Consider the following 11,802-nt stretch of genomic DNA (forward strand, 5'->3'; position numbering starts at 1 on the left):
GCCATCGTCAGGGGTGGCTTGACCAATTCGTGTCCGAGCTCGGAGTGGCAAATCATGTCGGCATTTGAAACCGTATCCACAATGCCAACCAGCGAGAAACTCGTGCTCATGGGAGTACTATACATCGCGTAGTTGTAGTGCGCCCTCGCTTAATACAGATCAAGTGTTGTAGGTATGGTAGCTTTGAGTCATTGGACAGAGCTACGATTAGCCTAACTATATCCCTAACGTTATAAATTACTCGGAGTAGTTAATGTTTCTAGTGATCACGGATGGGAGGTCATGTATGTGGCCATAGCTGATTCAGTTTCATTGCGGCAAGCACCTTGACGTGTTGACGTAAAACAAGTTGTTTGCCAGAATGAAAACGGCAAAAAACTTGTTTTACGAAAGTGCCTGTAAAACCACCTTCAACCAGCCAATCATCGCATTAGATGAAGTAACTTTAAACAACGCACCCAATTGTTATTCCAGTTACTTTAGATGTTATTTAAGCCTGAGAAATCTTTAAACAGCGAATTTGACCCTGGAATTGCCAAAAAAGTTGCAGAGCACAATACGTAATATTTCGTTCATGTTTCTACCATATACCTCCCACTTCAGTACCTATGATTTCTCCGGTTGGACCTCTACCAGTTTGGAGCATATCGGCCAATGAGGAACCATTTTATGGCTCCGGTTGGGCATGTACCTAGTAGTCTCTAATTGGACACAAATATCCAATCACCATGCGTTAATTCTTTTCATCCAATGAAATATAAGGCCATGATGTACCCATTACGAAATCCTGAATAGTTTTCAGGGTACCGCTTGGAGCTGTACCGGTTTTGATCAGATTTCACTGACATTTAGGGAACTACCGAATGCAAGGCCACATTTGACTTCGAGTTGATGTGATTGGCTACCTTACTTCGAAGTGCGATAATTCTTTCTGCCAATGACTGCAGTGCAATGTAAATAAAATTGGCTGGCACCATGACTTATGCTTCATTAAATAACTCAATGAAGCATAACTGGATTATTTGAATTGTCAACTTTTCTGCAGATCATCAGGTTATGCGTCTACATATAGAAAAATTCTCGCAACCAAGTCATTAATACGATGCATCGAGTATCAGGGTAAGCGTTTGACGCGATAGCGCAGTGGTTAAGCGTGAAGGCATCAAATGATAGAGGAAGGGACCCGCGTTCAATTCCCGGGTAGTGTCAAACTTTTTCTTAATTATCAAAATAATATTATCCTTGAACAAAAATATACAAAATCCTAGTAATAAAAAGTAAAGGAATTCTAAATTATAAAATTCAGTTTATTCTTCATTCGTTCGCGCACAAGCGAGTGCCTTCTCAAAACTGCCCCATATCCCACGCGGTAATTGCTCGTTTGACCATCGCCACCCTCTTCTGCTGCGCGATCAGTGTGTACGGATCCTCCTCGTCACCTTCGATCATGTTCTCAAACAGCCACAACTTACCTAGGTGCCGCTTGAAAGGAGCCATGACGCCAACGTTCAACGGCTGACAGACCGACGTCGTGATTGGTGGCAGCGCACAGAGGTGAGATCTCAGCTCTTCATTCACGATCTTGATTGACTCTTCCGAAACGTGTGACTCTAAGTTGTCAACTAGTACCAAGCGGAGAAAATATTTCCACACGCGGGCATCTATCCACGATTTGTCTTGGACCGACTAGACGTGCCGGCAGTAAAGTTAGGAATTTCTCCTCAATACGACCACCTGGTTAACCCTACATGATGAACATGATAGGGAGCATGGTCCAATCAGCCCGGGCAGTGAGGACGACGGACACGCGCATGGAATGCTTCTCCTCAAATGATAAATTGGAGCTACCTCAACGGACAGCCCAAATGTAGTTTGGCGGTATATCATAATCGAAACCTGTTTCGTCGACGTTATACGTGCACTCCTTACCATAGGCGCTTTACGATCGATGGAAGTCGAAGGAAAACTTGTCGTGAATCTTGGCTAGGTCGCCTTGACTATTTTTGATCTTTCCTGGTCTTTGGAGAGAAAACCCATTTCGTTGGCAAAAGCAACAAAGCAACTGCAGGATAGAGTTGTAGCCTGAGCGAAGCTTCTTCGTCGCGAGGTAATTGAGCGACCACGGGCGTTGGTTCCGTTTAAATCCAAGTGATCATGTGCATGGTTGTAAGGACACGCTCTGCATCGCGCAAGCATTGATAAATTGAACGAGGCCTGGTGGGTCCGAAAACACTTCGTGGCGGCCGCCTGGTTGCAGCTTCATCCGCTTCTTGTTTCCATCGAAGGCAAGCAACTCCGTCCGCTGGTTGTACCTGTTTCGCACAGTTCTCCGTGGCACTCCAAGCTTGACCGCGACCTTAGTGTCGTTTATGGTTTCAAGTGGCCTCAAGGCTTCGAACTTGAAGGCAATCGAATGCATGATGCGTGTCATCGTTTTATTGTAAACTACCAAATTTGCCTCCCTCGTTTTTAAGTCCCAAGTTTGGCGGGAGAACAATAATTTATCCAATCACATGATGATATTCATGAGAAAAATTATTCTATTGGACAAAAGAAATGTCGTAGGGTTGCAAACTTCTTGTATTCCGTAGTTCCCTTGTACTGACTGAAGCGGGGGGTATACGGTAGACACCCTAAAATTATCTCAAAATTCAACGTTCAACTTGGAATTATTGGATTTGGGTTATTGTGTGTTCAACTCAAAATTTCCTCCGGCGATTGGTTGAATCAACCGCCGAACAATCGCAAGACCTTTGAAATTTCATATAAAACTGAGTTGAAGAGGTATCTTTGAGACTGCAATGCATCAATCAATATTTTCAGCCAATCATACTCATTTGCTCGATTAGTTGGCGATTTCATCAATCCCCTAAAATAGGCAAATTTGACTGAAAAGCACAATAAAACTCTAAAGCAAAACATGTTTCAATATTTATCAGATTTATTGAATTTGGTCCCAAAATGACGTTTTGGGCCAGAATGCTGTAGCATTTCGTTCTGGTTACTAGATGCTAAAATTATCAAAAAATTTACCGTTTCATTAGCAAATACTGGTGAATTACGCGTGAGATCTAAAATCTAGCTGGATTGGACATTTGATGCCCAAGGAAGGTACACAAAGGGCAGGTTGTCGGGGGAAAGGTGGGGCCACAGGCTGGCAATGTGCTGCGTCAGTGAGTTGTACACCGCCATGTTGCCCTTGGCATTCAAGTGAAGTCCATCGACCAAGTACGAGTCTCGGTCTTCTTGCAGGAGTGTCCATAGGTCCACAACAGGAATGTCCAGCGCGGTTCCCACGGCAACGCTGGCGGCAGCGTACGTTCGCGCGAGGTCATTACGACGGCCGCAGGTTCTGGTGTCGGAGATAGGAGGGGGAGTCAGCAGAAGCACCTTTGACGAGGGGAACCACTGACGAAGAAGCTCCACGAGTGCTCGGAGATTGGCTTGGAACTCGGGTAGGGGAACATGTTGAGTCGAGCCTGGCGGGGCGGCATCGTTGGCACCAAGGAAGACGGTCACAAGAAGGGGAGCCGCGCGGTGTGCATACGCGTCCTGCAAGATCGCTGGCAGGACATCCAACGTCCACCTAGGAGGATATCAAGGAGAAGACCCAAGCGTGTTGAAGGCACCTCGTGTTGTAGCCACTGAGTCCACGGTTGACCACATCGAGGCGGCGAATGTAGTCGCGTTCAAGGAGGCTTTGGAAGCCGTTCTGCATGGGGTCGCATGCGAGTTGAGTGATGGAATCGCCCACCAAGAGGATGCTTGGATGTGTTGCGGTGGTGGTTGTCGACATACTGGTTGTCATTTTCAAGTGTGAATGACGCGTTATCCGGATACACCGGATATTAATTTGAGGATTTCTTGGAAAATGTAACATTTCAGCCAATCATAGTAGTTAAGCGCTCTCATTGGTCAATAATATTCCTCTAGTAGTTCACATCAGCTTCCAAATCATGCAGGCTGTAGCGGTGACGTGTGCCGCAGTGGTCGGAAGTGTCCACGCGTACTCTGAATTTCGGTACAAGATCCCGAACGGGTTCGAAGTCGAAGGCTTTTCAGCCGTCGGCCACGCCAACAAGGTTGGCGGCGGCGATGCCTTGTCGTCGTTTGGGAACGACTTCATCGACGCCGGCTACAAGTGGTCCAAGCTGTTGTGCGCCATGGACTCTGACGGGGATGGCGCGACGAACGGGGAAGAGCTGGGAGATCCATGCTGCAAGTGGAACGAGATCGAAAGCGACTACCCGCTTCGATCATCCCAGCTGTCGTCTCCAGGGCACCCCGACGCATTCTCCGATGCGGATTTAGCTGCCATCCAATGCCACCTCAGCAACGACGAGTTGTAACTTAATATACATGCATCGTACGGTATCGCAGACAACTCTTTCCACAGGGTATTCATACAAAGTTGGGCAGACAAGTCGACTTGGGCGTTTCAAACGGGACCCTATAAATACATATGTACACCATTCATATAAAGCACAATTTGTTGGCAGTGGCGGTGGTTACGTGTGGATGGCAAAAGTGTGTGCGCTGGTGCTGCTGGTATTGGCAACTGCGGGCATCGTAGCTGGGTCTCCCTGCCCCCAGGACTGCAGTGGGCATGGCTTTTGCCTCAAACAAGGCGTGTGTCGGTGCTCCGAGTCCTGGACTGGCCACAACTGTGCTATTGGTACGCGAACGAATATCATTTTGAACCAAATTCCATACAAATTGTCTCTATATTCTTCAGCCAAAACAACCTTGCTTCTACTTTGAAGTAGTATAACGTCTAGTGCAATGTGTGTGTCACGTTGTAGCCAAATGTCCGATGGGGGTAGCGTGGTCGGATTTTGCTGTCGCGAACGATAACGCGCACAACTTGGCGGTGTGTTCGAACCGGGGCAAGTGCGACACCACCACGGGCGTGTGCACGTGTCTGTCGGGGTTCACCGGTCAAGCTTGCGACCGCCGTAAGGAAAATTCCCCTTTCAATCATGCATTCATGGGGAATAATCCTCATAGTCGCCTGTGCATGCAATGGACGCGGCACTTGCGTCAGCATGAAGGACTATGCCTTGACCAAAGACCGAGGCCTGGGCCAGCCCTTCCCGTACGACACCAACTGGGACGCCACCAAGCTGTACGGGTGCATGTGTGATGCCCCGTACAGCGGCTACAGCTGCCAAATCAGTACGTTCTACACTGTGCTTTTCGCCTAAATTTGGACTTTAGATGTATGTTTTTCATGTTAAGTTTTTTTTCTATCCTTTCAGGGAAAATATATATATCTAGTAAATAGTATAGTCGTGTCACTCGAATCCATGTGATCAAATTTACTCTTGTACGTATAACGTTATACGTATATACGATACAAGGTGTCTGTCTATACCTGGACTTGGATTGGCAGAAATTCGACCGAACGTGGTATTTGATTGGCTTAGGCGATTCTCTTCTTCGGACATTCGATGCAGATTCGAATCGCTTTGACAATATATATATATATATAAAAATATATATATACATGCCTTCTCTAAACGAATAGTTTCATCAAAGATACTAATGGTAGGCGAATGCCCAAGAGGAGACGACCCACTGACAGGAACTATCTATGACCCCACGGGACTCCAATACAACGAAAAGCAGATCGTCAACTGCAAAGCCACGGTAAAGTTGATTAATTCCCTTATAAACCTCATTGGGATTGGGGGGGTTAGGGGGGGGCATTTACACTGACGTTTCGAGGCCACACCACAGTTCCGATCGCTCCGTCTGACTCTGCCGCCACCGTGCAAGCTAAAGTGGGGGTAAGTCGAAAATACAACGTCAGTCAGTAGTATTGTGTCGATGTTTTCGATGTGGGTCTATTATGCAGTACCATGGTATTGCGTGTTCTACTCATAATTTCCTCCAGTGGTGATTGGTTAACCGCCCCGAACAATCACCGGACCTTCGAAATTCCATATAAAACGAAGTAAAACTGGCATCTGTGTGACTGCAATGGATCAATCAATATACTTAGCCAATCATATTGCAACCTTCATTCTTTGTAGCCAATCATACTCCTTTGCTCGATAAATTGGCGATTTCATCAATCCCCCAAAATACGCAAATTTGACTGAAAAGCACAATATACTAGTAACATGGTACTAACTAGTTACTCGTTTCTGTTGTTTGGTTGTTCAGGCGTTGCCTTCTGTGAATGGTGTGGCGGTGTCTTACTCAGGCATTACTACCCAAGCCTGTACGATCCTCGGCAACAACATTGCGTTGGAATTCACCCAGGACTTTGGCGAGTAAGTTGCGACGAGGCCGTTAGTTGGTTTGGGAGTGTAGTATTAACTGTTTAGTGTAGTTTGCCCTCGGTCGTTGGGGATGCATCGCAATTGACCCACTCATCGGCGGGAATGATCCCTACCCTGACCATCACCACGGCCGTGGACGGCACGAAAGAGAACGCGTTTTGCTCGAACCGCGGGCTGTGCGATCGAACGTCGGTGGGGTTTTTTCCCATTAATGCCCATGTTTCCATGGGAACAATTCCGAAACGTGTCCCCATGTGAACTATGTGTGTGAATAGGGCATTTGTGCATGCTTCATGAGCTTTTTCTCGAGCGACGGCAACGGCAACATTGGTACACGGGGGGACTGTGGGTACGCCTTTTCCGCCATCACACAATGCCCCGTACGAGCGTTCTTGTAACGAAATACCCTTCAAAACTGATTGTCTTTTGGGATTCCCTCGATATAGGGATCGGTGCTGGCGTGCAGCGGGCATGGGATTTGCCAGGGCCCCCCAACGTACACGTGTATATGCGCCAGCGGGTTCCAAGGCGGCGACTGCTCCGAGCGTACGTACTTTCGGCCCCTATTTGACAAATATGAGAAAATTCCCAACGACGTGGTCAACTAGGGATTTGTCCTGTGGGCAAAGCCTGGTTCGACATGCCCTTTGACGCCCAGGGGGCCCACGCATTAGCCGAATGCTCCAACGCTGGCACTTGCGACCGGTCTAAGGGCGAATGTGTGTGCGACCCGCGGTTTACTGGGGCGTCATGCAACCGAAGTGAGTAGTTTAACTGTTGTTAACGTACGGCCCAGTTAACACGCCATCTTGTAGTGGTATGTCCGAACGAATGCAGTGGCCACGGCACCTGCCAAACGATCCAGTCCATGGCGGGACTGTCAGTCATTAACGGCGACCCCGTCAAGTTAACCTACGGCGCCATTCCAAACAATTACCCCGTACATGATGTGTCATTTTCACGGTACTTTAACGAGTGTTTCTAGACGTGGGATTTCGACCAATTGCAAGGCTGCGTGTGCAACCCCGGCTACACCGACTTTGATTGCTCCAAATGTACCGATATATGTCGTTAAAGCGAGGGATTTCACTGGGTTTAATATGGCTCTAGTCACATGCCCCACAGGGGACGACCCCGTGACAAGGATGGACACGAAGAACCGCCCCCAAGCCAACACCATCCAAGTCGTGCAATGCATTGGAACGGTATCACTATTCTGAATATATGTATATATATATTTCAGTGTTTCATCCCAAACTATATCATTGAAATATATATATTAATATATATATTAGACGGGCACGTTTACGTTGGGGTTCCGAGGGCAGACGACGCCGGCACTGTCGTTCTCCATCTCAGCCGCAAGTTTAACGGTCGCATTGCAAGCGCTGCCAGCGTTTGGGCAGGTACTATCTACCTACATCATCCTGTAAAACCCAACTTTTAACAGTATATTTAATGTACACTCTGTGTTAGCAATATATATATATATATATATATGTGGTAGTCTTAAGATTTATTTTCTTTCATAAGCGTAGTGATCTATGTGGCATTATGGCTATAAAGCATTATTAAAATTGAATTTCATGCAGAGTGATAATATATGTGGTAGTTTTGTGACAACGATGGTTGTGTTAGATGCTGCATTATTGGGATTGGTTTGCATGCATAATGATAGATATGGCAGTATTGTGATGACCGTCATGGTGTGATATATGTGGCACTATATTGATCGATTTGGCCACACCTTTTTGTAGGTGTCTGTCGTGTATTCATCGGGCCCCGCCGCTTGTACAGCAAGTGGCATCAACTCGATTTCGATCACGTTTCGAACGGTGTTCGGAACACTTCCGACCATCCGCACGACAGTCAACGGTGTCACATCTGTCACGGTCAAGAACGACGGCACGGGCGGGTCTGTTGTCGGCACCAAAGAGGACGCCGTGTGCTCGAATCGGTAGGGAAGAGTATAAAGTGTGGGAGGTTCTTGTTTTGTCTAATCAGCGGGATTGTAGGGGCACATGCGACACGTTGCATGGCATTTGCATCTGTGCCGAAGGGTTCACCAGCAGCGACGGGTACGGAGGCCCGGGAAGCCGCGGGGATTGCGGGTATATGGAGCCAGTCTACCTCAATTCGGCCGCCAAGGTCGCCAATGAAATTGCCTAGTACTTGTAGTAGTTCGTCATAACACAACGTCGACGCCAATTTAAATGGGCACGTGAGGGGGTAACATAATATGCGATGTCGTGTTCGACTGAACGGGGGGGGGTGGAGGTTCCTATTAAATTGTGTGCAGTCAGTCACCCTGTCACACAAATAACTACTACGTAGTATAGTACTACTTCGCACTTTCAACCATATTGTTTGGCAGGTTTGGGTTGATTTTTGTATGTGAAGAGTGTGGATTTTCTTTCACACTAATTTGTTGACGATGTTTGCTTTACGTTATTATGAATAAGTCGTGCTCTGTCTGGGCTTTGATTGGTCGATTGATTGTCTGCCACAAGTTATATGAAACGTCTGCTACCTCTATTCGGAACGATATCGTCCTAATACTCGCTTGTTCGGAACGTGTTTTTTTGGCGTGGCACGGCCGCCGTCCATTCTTCGTGGTCCTTGGTATCGCGTCGATACAACCGCACGTTTTTACTCGACCTAAACTCCCCAGTTAATACGGATAAATATCGAAATATATATATATATCATTGAGATATCCTATTTCGGTTTACCGGGGTGTCTTCGGGCCTCCTTCAGCTTCCATCCACTCCACCAGCGGATACACAATCATCTTATCAATCAACCACACGCTCGTAAACACGTGTCCTACATACAATTCATTTTCAAATATATATAAATTATGCAAAACACACGTAATATATAATATATATATCTCTAAAACAATTATGTGTCGAATTATCACAGCCAGGTTGCACAGAGTTATCGGAATCACACCACCACATCGATAGATCAACACTCCACCACCAACCATACAAACATACATACAAATACATGGAAAACGCTAGCTTACACTATCAATATATAATATATATATATCCACTGCACAGGAAATATATATATATCCACCGCACAGGAAATAAATATATATTTCTACACACCTGTGAGTACGTCGTTGGCTAGTCGATGGTACGTGGCCCAAGTAGTGACAGCAAAGTACGTCGAAAGCACCACATCCAGCGTGTACGTTTCTCTTCTTCCCAGAGAACTCACCTAAATACGAACAATTCACAATATATATATATAAATATACTCTATATAATAATAGATGAAGCGATAGGATAGATGCACTAAGATAATAGATGAAGCTATAAAATAAATTAATCGAAAGAATAGATGCAACCAAATAATAGATGAAACTATAGAAATAAATGAATTGAAAAGAATTGATGCAGTGAAAGAATAGATGAATGAAATGATATACTAAGCCAAATAATAGATGAAACTATATAATAAATGAATTGAAAGAATAGAGTGAAAGATTCGATGATTGAAAAGCGCAGAGTTGAAGGTGTGCCTGCCTACCATGGCCATGATAGCAAAGACCCATACAATAGACTTGACCCAGTTGACGGGGGCTTCCACCCGTTGATAGTACGTGTGCCACGTCATGCCGCAGAGCACGAGCAGCGTCGAGTGGCCGCAGTAGATGGTGTCGCGGCAGCCGTGGAGGGTCGTGTTGCGCTGGTGGTCGATCCATTCGACAAAGCCTGGAAGAGGTAGATGAGTAAGATGGAAGATCGAGGGAGGGAGGGAGAGAGGTGTGCACCTCGACGGGAGACGAGGAAGTGCTGGACGACCTCCTTGGCGCTGACCGACTTCTCTTCGGCGAGGCAGCTCGGGTTCGAGTCGGGGAGAAACGTCATGAGCGCCAAGACGGTACGGGCCATGATCAACGTCGCATAGATGAGCAACAACCGACGCATTATGACCATCTTGGACGGATGGAACGCCACGAAGACGGCGGTCGCGGTGCACACGAGTACGAGGAGCACCTGCGGCGGGAACGGCACGGGCGGCAAGAAGTCGTGACCGATGTCCGGAAGCACGGCGTTCAAGTGATTCGGTGTGCGGAAGAACACGATGGACTTGACGAGGGAACTCAGGAACACTGCACACGCGAGGAACAGGATCGACGCTGCGAGTCGCCGCGACGTGGGGTAGATGGCTGAGATGGAGAAGCACACCCCCAACGACAGCACGAAGAACTGCGCCAGATCCAACGCGTCGCCCACAGCAACGCCTACCGTGGCCCCATGCAGCCAGCAGCACACACAGAGGAAGCCCGCAAAAAGCTTCGTCACCATGCCCTCTTCCGACGGCATCTTGAAAAGTTCGAAGGTTTGCGTTGATTGGTTAAAATACGAGTCGAAATAAATACTACTTCGAAGTACCAAAGTGGTACTCTATTTCCCAATTTACTGTTAACCTCGCCGCGATATTTGATTGGCTATTATTTGGCAGCCAATCAAATATCGCGGCGAGGTTTCACGGGCGGGAAATTTCAAGGAAAGGACATGGAAAATAGAAATAATATTTTAGATAATCACTACTGCATAATATTCAATCAAATGTAGTGCGACGTAAGAAGTACGAGATTCGATTGGACGGACCGGATATTCATACCGAATCTACAATAAACATAACGCCGTGGAATCAGCTCACATTTGTGAAAATAGAATCGACTATTTACTGTTACTACTAGTTACTGTAGTAAATAGTTGTACATCCTGGGAAATGCAGGAACAGGCCGTAAATTTGACATTGCGATCCACTAACGTTAACATGTAAACGGACATTGCCGTGATGATCACAGAATTGCTGACTCCTTTCGTCGCTTTCCCAAGTCGTTCATGTGACAAACTGATGATTCTGCGCTTTTTGCAGGGTTAAACGGGGTACTAGGTGGACTTGTCACCTTGCTCCCAATCAGAGTCCATCACACCTTGTTTCTTACACACGATTGGCTATAACACTGACAGGAGAGGTTACAATTTTGAACTTTGAATTTTGTAAAGAGCTTTGTGTGATGCTATGTTGTTCACTGATGAGTGCACCCCGACTATGTCCAATGTGGTTTTCCCCTTTCAGCTAACATTATGTTGTGCGCTCGGTTGGGTCGCAATGTCGTGGCTGCTCTGGTGGGCCAACGAGGTGGCGCAAGAGGTCTTGGTAGCACCCATCGCAAACGCAAAGTGCTAAAGCCGCCACTTCAGCACTTGCGATGGGTGCCACCAAGACGTCTTGCGCCACCGCCCGCGCAATCACGTGATCACACCGGCAGGGAGGTGTACGGCACCGACACGGGCTGGATAGTGGAATGAGGGATGACCAATTTAATTGGGTTAGTAGGCAAGTGGTGAAACGAGACCTGTTAGAATTGACCGAGTCCTGAATACCACATCACATGATCTTGCTATCATACACCAGCCTACAATTATCTCAAGACTCCTTGAATCAACCGTCATCACAGGAGTAGAATATATTGTGATGAATC

At 46.8% G+C, this 11,802-nt stretch overlaps 4 protein-coding genes across 6 annotated transcripts; 2 read left to right on the plus strand and 2 right to left on the minus strand.

Moving 5' to 3' along the window:
- Window positions 1-3,029: 3,029 nt before the first annotated feature.
- H257_11332 (hypothetical protein) lies at window positions 3,030-3,803 on the minus strand. The gene is made up of 2 exons (XM_009838227.1): window positions 3,630-3,803; window positions 3,030-3,586 (listed from the first exon to the last, which is right to left on the minus strand). The coding sequence occupies exons 1-2, from the start codon at window positions 3,794-3,796 to the stop codon at window positions 3,079-3,081; spliced, it is 675 nt and encodes a 224-aa protein (XP_009836529.1). The 5' UTR covers window positions 3,797-3,803; the 3' UTR covers window positions 3,030-3,078.
- Window positions 3,804-3,907: 104 nt separating this feature from the next.
- On the plus strand, window positions 3,908-4,381 carry H257_11333 (hypothetical protein). Its single transcript, XM_009838228.1, has one exon. The coding sequence runs from the start codon at window positions 3,957-3,959 to the stop codon at window positions 4,347-4,349; it is 393 nt and encodes a 130-aa protein (XP_009836530.1). The 5' UTR covers window positions 3,908-3,956; the 3' UTR covers window positions 4,350-4,381.
- A 107-nt stretch (window positions 4,382-4,488) lies between these two features.
- Window positions 4,489-8,531, plus strand: H257_11334 (hypothetical protein). The gene is made up of 16 exons (XM_009838229.1): window positions 4,489-4,675; window positions 4,803-4,955; window positions 5,008-5,175; window positions 5,552-5,649; window positions 5,700-5,789; window positions 6,169-6,278; window positions 6,338-6,479; window positions 6,563-6,667; window positions 6,734-6,833; window positions 6,896-7,048; window positions 7,103-7,227; window positions 7,273-7,342; window positions 7,398-7,492; window positions 7,583-7,693; window positions 8,045-8,244; window positions 8,303-8,531. The coding sequence occupies exons 1-16, from the start codon at window positions 4,519-4,521 to the stop codon at window positions 8,454-8,456; spliced, it is 2,031 nt and encodes a 676-aa protein (XP_009836531.1). The 5' UTR covers window positions 4,489-4,518; the 3' UTR covers window positions 8,457-8,531.
- A 164-nt stretch (window positions 8,532-8,695) lies between these two features.
- H257_11335 (hypothetical protein) lies at window positions 8,696-10,683 on the minus strand. Of its 3 annotated transcripts, XM_009838232.1 has the most exons (5): window positions 10,075-10,683; window positions 9,831-10,015; window positions 9,407-9,518; window positions 9,020-9,113; window positions 8,696-8,945 (listed from the first exon to the last, which is right to left on the minus strand). In XM_009838232.1, exons 1-5 carry the CDS (start codon window positions 10,628-10,630, stop codon window positions 8,840-8,842), a joined length of 1,053 nt encoding a protein of 350 aa, XP_009836534.1. In that variant the 5' UTR covers window positions 10,631-10,683; the 3' UTR covers window positions 8,696-8,839. The 3 variants fall into 3 exon arrangements, with proteins under 3 accessions (XP_009836534.1, XP_009836532.1, XP_009836533.1); XM_009838230.1 differs by having other exon boundaries at window positions 8,696-9,113; XM_009838231.1 differs by having other exon boundaries at window positions 9,407-10,015.
- Window positions 10,684-11,802: the final 1,119 nt, after the last annotated feature.

The sequence above is a fragment of the Aphanomyces astaci genome (assembly GCF_000520075.1).
Source record: "Aphanomyces astaci strain APO3 unplaced genomic scaffold supercont1.33, whole genome shotgun sequence".
Classification (NCBI taxonomy): domain Eukaryota; phylum Oomycota; class Saprolegniomycetes; order Saprolegniales; family Verrucalvaceae; genus Aphanomyces; species Aphanomyces astaci.

Coding starts and splice junctions, on each gene's coding strand:
- H257_11332 (XM_009838227.1), bottom strand. CDS start 3,796: ATGTCGACAACCACCACCGCAACACATCCAAGCATCCTCTTGGTGGGC. Junction 3,587..3,629: donor CTCAGTGGCTACAACACGAG/GTGCCTTCAACA, acceptor ATATCCTCCTAG/GTGGACGTTGGATGTCCTGC.
- H257_11333 (XM_009838228.1), top strand. CDS start 3,957: ATGCAGGCTGTAGCGGTGACGTGTGCCGCAGTGGTCGGAAGTGTCCAC.
- H257_11334 (XM_009838229.1), top strand. CDS start 4,519: ATGGCAAAAGTGTGTGCGCTGGTGCTGCTGGTATTGGCAACTGCGGGC. Junction 5,176..5,551: donor CGGCTACAGCTGCCAAATCA/GTACGTTCTACA, acceptor TACTAATGGTAG/GCGAATGCCCAAGAGGAGAC. Junction 6,834..6,895: donor AGGCGGCGACTGCTCCGAGC/GTACGTACTTTC, acceptor GTGGTCAACTAG/GGATTTGTCCTGTGGGCAAA.
- H257_11335 (XM_009838232.1), bottom strand. CDS start 10,630: ATGCCGTCGGAAGAGGGCATGGTGACGAAGCTTTTTGCGGGCTTCCTC. Junction 10,016..10,074: donor CTTCCTCGTCTCCCGTCGAG/GTGCACACCTCT, acceptor TACCTCTTCCAG/GCTTTGTCGAATGGATCGAC. Junction 9,519..9,830: donor TCTTTGCTATCATGGCCATG/GTAGGCAGGCAC, acceptor GTTCGTATTTAG/GTGAGTTCTCTGGGAAGAAG.